The sequence below is a fragment of the Nestor notabilis genome, unplaced genomic scaffold, assembly GCF_000696875.1.
Source record: "Nestor notabilis isolate BGI_N333 unplaced genomic scaffold, ASM69687v1 scaffold30708, whole genome shotgun sequence".
Taxonomy (NCBI): Eukaryota; Metazoa; Chordata; class Aves; order Psittaciformes; family Psittacidae; genus Nestor; species Nestor notabilis.
In genome coordinates this window covers 1-5,897 of record NW_009940146.1, presented here as the reverse complement: position 1 = coordinate 5,897, position 5,897 = coordinate 1, and the positions used below count along the sequence as shown (strand labels likewise).

The 5,897-nt window shown below is 38.3% G+C and overlaps 2 protein-coding genes across 2 annotated transcripts in view; one reads left to right on the top strand and one right to left on the bottom strand.

Annotated features, from left to right (window-relative positions):
• The window catches only part of RPF1 (ribosome production factor 1 homolog (S. cerevisiae)), a gene marked incomplete at its 5' end in the record, with an annotated part of 5,535 nt that extends 4,119 nt beyond the window's left edge, over nucleotides 1-1,416 (top strand). Inside the window, 3 exons of the mRNA XM_010020218.1 lie at nucleotides 7-166; nucleotides 425-551; nucleotides 1,375-1,416. Coding sequence (XP_010018520.1) covers nucleotides 7-166; nucleotides 425-551; nucleotides 1,375-1,416 — 329 coding nt within the window. The remainder of the gene's footprint in view (nucleotides 1-6; nucleotides 167-424; nucleotides 552-1,374) is intronic.
• A 3,611-nt stretch (nucleotides 1,417-5,027) lies between these two features.
• On the bottom strand, nucleotides 5,028-5,153 carry GNG5 (guanine nucleotide binding protein (G protein), gamma 5; the record flags this gene model as incomplete). The annotated part of the gene is made up of 1 exon (XM_010020217.1): nucleotides 5,028-5,153. A coding segment is annotated over one exon (126 nt), but the record flags the coding sequence as incomplete, so codon positions are not given.
• Nucleotides 5,154-5,897: the final 744 nt, after the last annotated feature.

Sequence of the window (5,897 nt, the reverse complement as noted above, 5' to 3'; positions counted from 1 at the left end):
CCACAGAACACGTACCTGAAGTAATCCTGAATAATTTTACAACACGACTCGGCCACTCTATTGGTCGCATGTTTGCCTCTCTCTTCCCGCATGATCCTCAGTTCATTGGAAGACAAGTAGCTACATTTCACAACCAACGAGACTACATCTTTTTCAGATTCCACAGGTGATGCTTTCCACAACACTCGCAAATGAGAATGTTCGTAAGATAGAATCATAGAATGGTTTGGGTTGGAAGGGACCTTAAAGCTCATCTAGTTCCAACCCCCTGTCACAGGCAGGGACACCTTCCGTTAGACCAGGTTGTTCCAAGCCCCGTCCAACCTGGCCTTGTACAGTTCCAGGGATGGGGCATCCACAGCTTCTCGGGCAGATGTTCTTGTAACTTGCTTCCTAACTTTTTATTTTTAATTCCTTCCCCAAGATATATCTTCAAGAGTGAAAAGAAAGTAGGAATTCAAGAACTTGGGCCACGCTTTACATTAAAGTTGAGGTCTCTTCAAAAAGGAACTTTTGATTCCAAATTTGGAGAATATGAATGGATTCATAAGGTATGTCTAAGTAATGACAGTAGTCCTGCTTTTGGAAGGGAGGCTAAATGTAACATGAAACGTAGTCACAAATCTTAGCCTAAAATAGCAGTGTAAACACAGTTCTAAATACATGTTTAACTGAAATATTTAGAGGTATATTTTGAGAAATAAGCAAAGTAGAAGCATTCTGCTATACTGCAAGTCAAAAATAAAAATAGCAAAGATGATGAATATCAATGTACCATGATTTGCAGAGTGCCGTTTTTTTAACATATACCATATAAGCCAATGTGAAAAATGTTCCCCTGGTATAAGCTGTTACTGGAACCCTGGTAACCTTGACTAGAGCTGGTTTTGTGCAAGGTGGGTGCAGGAATCGTAACATAAAAATCATCAAGCTACTTACTAAGTGCCACTTAATACTCACTTCTTAGCGAGTGGAAATTAACACTGAACTCTGCACATCTTCAAGTGAAACAGAAGTATTACTCTAGGCAATGATAAATTACTTTTCCTGTAATTTTTACCATGGAATTACAGTTGATGGGCAAAACTTAGAAGCTATACCAGAAGCTCATACTCCTGGTGTATTCCATGAAATGGATAAGCTTGTTTGTTTTAAAGACACTTTGTCTACTGTAATGGACAGAGAACTGCTGCATGTTCTTTAGTTCTAAATCATTCATCTCTTAATTCTTCTCCCTTGTTAGTCTTGAAAAGGTATAAGACTCAACTATACTGTAACTGTGACAGATTCCACTGCCTACCGCTGGAGCTGTCACCCTTGCTTGTATCCTGTTGCATGAATTAGCTGGTTGATAACTTTTCTTTTGAATTTCAGCGACGAGAAATGGACACAAGTAGAAGAAAATTTCACTTATAAGGGACAACTATCTGCCAATTGCTGGTGGCCAGAAATACAACTGCTTTGAACTATGGATTATCTCAGACTCCTAATGAATGGTAATGATATTGAACAGTATCTGTCTGCAGATGCAAACATTAAAACTCTACAGGAGCACATCAAGTAGGATGCATCTTTCTTCCTATGTTTGTAGCTAATCCAACATGGCAAGGACAGTGACTCTTTTCCAGTTTAGCAGGAAAAACTATGGCAGTGTCAAGAGCAGCCTGTAATTTAGGTATCACTGAAGATTTGCCATGACTGCTGCTGTGCTGTAGAGATAGATTACACAGTAAATATTTTGGTTAAAGATATTCTCAAAATAAAATACTTCTTGTTATATAGCTTTTTATTTTTTCTGTTCAGCAGCCAAACTCTGATGTCTTTCAGAAAATCAGGTAAGAGAGAAATATTTTAAACTTCTTTCTAACTTACAGTACGGTGATAGTTTTCCAAAAATAGTGTCCTATCTAGAGAACACAGAGAAGGCTGTATGCAATCCAGCACTGACCAAGGAAGTCTGTGGTATTTTATTTCATGAACATCTTGCATAAGACAGCTATGTTGCTGAAGTTACAAAAACATGCTTGACTCTTAAAGGTATCTCTTCTGTACATTTCCTATTTAGTAGAGGCGTATACCCAAAGCAGTTGAAAAGAAATAAACGACAATGGGGAAGAATTTATAAGGCCAGCTTACAGGAAGTACATTAAGCAATCTCATCTAAAAATGCTGCTCAGGTGAACATCTGAGGTCTCTGAGCAGGGTTTTCCCCATTAAAATCTTAAAAATGGTTCTTCAGCCTCATAGCTATCTTCAAGTTGGTATTATCTGCAGAATAAACTACTGTTCTGCCTTAAGTTTTGCACGTTCACTGGCACCTAAAAAACGTTTTCTTTGACTTGCCTTTTCATATGCAGCTATAGTAAGAGCTTTTTCATATTCACCTAAAGAGTCAGATGGCTCATACAGTAAGGCATCTATTAGGGTAAAACTACTCTTTAAGATGAAGAATAACTAAGTTACTCTTTGTCTTGATTTGACGTCTGTGATACGGGACAGGCTGTATAGTTTGATTATAAACAGCCTTTTTATTTTCTTTTCAGGTGTTAATCAACTTTTTACAGTAATTTTGAGACTAGACTAAGTCAAGACACTTTTATTTTTTGCTTGGCATATAAAACTGATTCCCTTATGAAACAGAAGTATTTTACTAGCATACAGTTCATTTGGAGAGGTAGATGGTAAGAAGTTTGACGACAGTAGCAATTTTACAGTTAGATTTGGCACATGAAAGCTAAGCTTTTGTACAGACTTCAAACCAGGCCACTCCTTGAGGCACTCTGCCCATACACACATCAGCAGCTAGGAAAAGATGCCAGAAGATCTGAAAATAAAAACAAAATGTAGTTAGAAAAGTATCAGTTCTGAATAAAGGAACTCCAAGAACATGCATCTTCAGAGTATGCCATGTACAGCTATTTAGGAAAAAAAAAAAATCTCTTTTTTTTTTTTTCCACAGCTGTCTTCTAAAACTATTGGTTTATAAAATAAACTTTTAAAACCATGAAGCCCAAAGGCACAAGATGATAAGAACTGAAGTGTAGTGTATCCTGGGAGCCAAATTGTTAAGTGGAAGGACAAAAAAAGTTGTTCCAGATCACTTGGCACCTATAGAAATACCAGGCACCTACTCTGCCTTTGAAAAACGGGAAGTCTTTAACTAACAAATTACACTTCCTCCTCACTCCACAGAGGTGGTGCTGACTGCAGTCATGAACTCCATTGGCTCATTGTGAGAACACTGGGATTACAACCAAGAAATTGCCTATTTTGAGGAGGTGCTTGTAAGAGATGCAGTGAAGGAGAGATATTTTCCATATAGGTAGTGTAACTTAAGCTGCTGTTATAATGAGTTTTGCCTGTAACTTCAGCAGAAGCAAGTGCTCCGTTCCAAAATCAGAAAGATGGAAGATAAGGTCTGTAGTTGAGAAAGAAAATATTAAGCCTTTTATGTCCTGTGTGTGCACACATATGTCTAAGACACAGGAAACGTTATCTCCTGACATCCACACCCAGGAATTACTAGACCTTGGCAAACCTCAGTGGGCAAGTATGCGTCACTGATAAAAGTAGACTTTATTTGTCTTTTTATAGGTTAGCAGTTTATAATGCTTACACGTGATCTCATTTCTTACTTGAATTACTGCTTAGAGCTGAAGCTACAGTAGTGTGAACACAAGTCAGTGTCCAAGAATAAAATCTTTTAAATAAGAATAGTTGATAAAATTCACAATAGAAATAACTTTAAAAGCTGCAAGAACTCTGTAAGCACACTTCAGTTACACTGCTGCAATTCACTGCTCAAAACAATGGGAGAAGTAGTTTTGTTAAACAGTTAAGCATCAACCTCTATACTGTTATTACTAGCATGAACCACCTTGTTTATACACAAACTTTTTGGGAGCTTTCTACAGTCTGCTTGAGGGGAGAACAGTTTTAAAGAATTCTAACAACCTAGTCTGACTGTGGTCACCTTTCTGTAAAGCTGCCTAAATAACACAACATAAACCTTGCAAATTACAATTCTTTGGGTGATAAAAGTCAGCTACAAAACCAGAATTCTTCAAGGCTAAGACTCACTATGAGATGTCTAAGGATTGTGCACTATGGTTAACTGCGTATCGGGTGCTTTGAAATAACGAATATACTCTTGCCCCCAGCAGATCCAAATTAAGGGGCAGTGGGGAAGAGGGACATGATAAAATTATGCATTTACTGTGGGCAAAATAGCAAATTATTGTGAGTCTCGGTGAGACTACTGTGGATCTACAGCTCACCTTTCTAAAAGGTTAGCCTAAAATCTAATCAGAATTTCCAAGGAATGCCAGATGAATAGTCTTCACAGTGCTAGCAGTAGTGCTACTGAGGTTATAAAAGTTTTGGAATGAAAATCCAAATGAGTATTCAACTGTTTCCACTTACTTAAACCTGCTAGCCATGTAGTAGCTTGTATGAGTGGAGTATGGGCCTTGACAAAATTCTTTCTTCTTGTGGCTTTGAGGGCATGTCCTGTAGGGGACAGTGCTCTTGGAAGCTACCACTCATCTTGTGATAGTGCTCTTTAAGAATGAAAGTCTGTTTTATCTGTCACAATCAGGATTCACCATGTATGCTGTCAGGTGAGTAATCCTATGTGCAAATAGGGAAATAACACCCTTACATAGAAAGAAAATACAGCAGAATTGCTGTATGAGCAAATTACTCCTAACAGTAGTAGCTGGCCCCACTACTACTTTGCTGCAATAGCAGACTGGTAGAAGCCCTACAATATAAATGCTGCTCATAATACTTAATAACAGCATGTGTCCAGTATAGAGCTTTGACGAGAACAGGGTAGGAGGGGCCCAAAATGGGGATCTGGACCAATACCAGCTGCAGAAGTCAGATGTCTCTTCTGAATACTTTTGTGAATACGTTTAATACAGGCAGTCTCATTTAATTAAAGCCAGCTATTTTTAATAACAGAACCATTTATGAATAGTAATTCAAGAACTTACCACTGAAAGATACCAAAGTAGTTCACGTAATTACAAAAATGAACAAACTTTCTGGGGTCTGAATGGATTTGTACTCGATGATACTCCTGTCAGTAGGGGATCATGTTGTGCATTCTGCAGGCAGAACTGCTTCAAGTCTGCTGCAGCCTGAGAAACCTAGTCGTAATAAAAGTTGGCATTAGAATTCACTGACCACTCTACTGAGGATGTAACTACATCACAAAGTATAAAGAATACTACTAAATGATTCTGCAATACAGCTTATGTAGGTTTTATAATGTTTCCATCATAATTTTTTTGTTTCTTAAGAATTTGCACAGTAATAAAGTAAGAATTTGGAAAAATTTTCACATTAAACTCTTAAACCTTAAGAGTGAAAGATAAGCAGTATCTTGGAGACAGCTTTGTTAAATATATGAAGATCCTTGTACTAACATAAGTTGTTTGAAAATACAGCCTACAGTTTAAGATGCTCTACTTGAATGAACTGCTAGTTTATCTTCCCTTGGAAAGCCATCTAATGATGAGATAGTGGTTTTGGTAGGTAGTACCTACAAGGCAGTTAAAGAACTCTTTGTCATGCTTTTCTCTGTTGTAACTCTGAATTTGTGAAAAATAAGGATCAACGTTTCAGGAAGTAGCATCTTCAGTGGTACCTTGTACTTTAGTCTGCCCAGAGTTTCTCTTAATTTGGCAGGGCCCCGTCTCACCCCCAAACCGCACAAGTTAAATGTACTCAGGACGTCTTGCAACGAAGTCTCCATTTTACAGTGCCAGGCCAGCCGGGGCAACCTGTTGTAAACCCCGGCTCTAGCGGCCCTTTTCACCGGAGTTTGATGGAAGTTCTCAGACGAAGGAAATGAAAGGGGAGAGCGGGGCGCAGTCACCATCCCTGGGAGC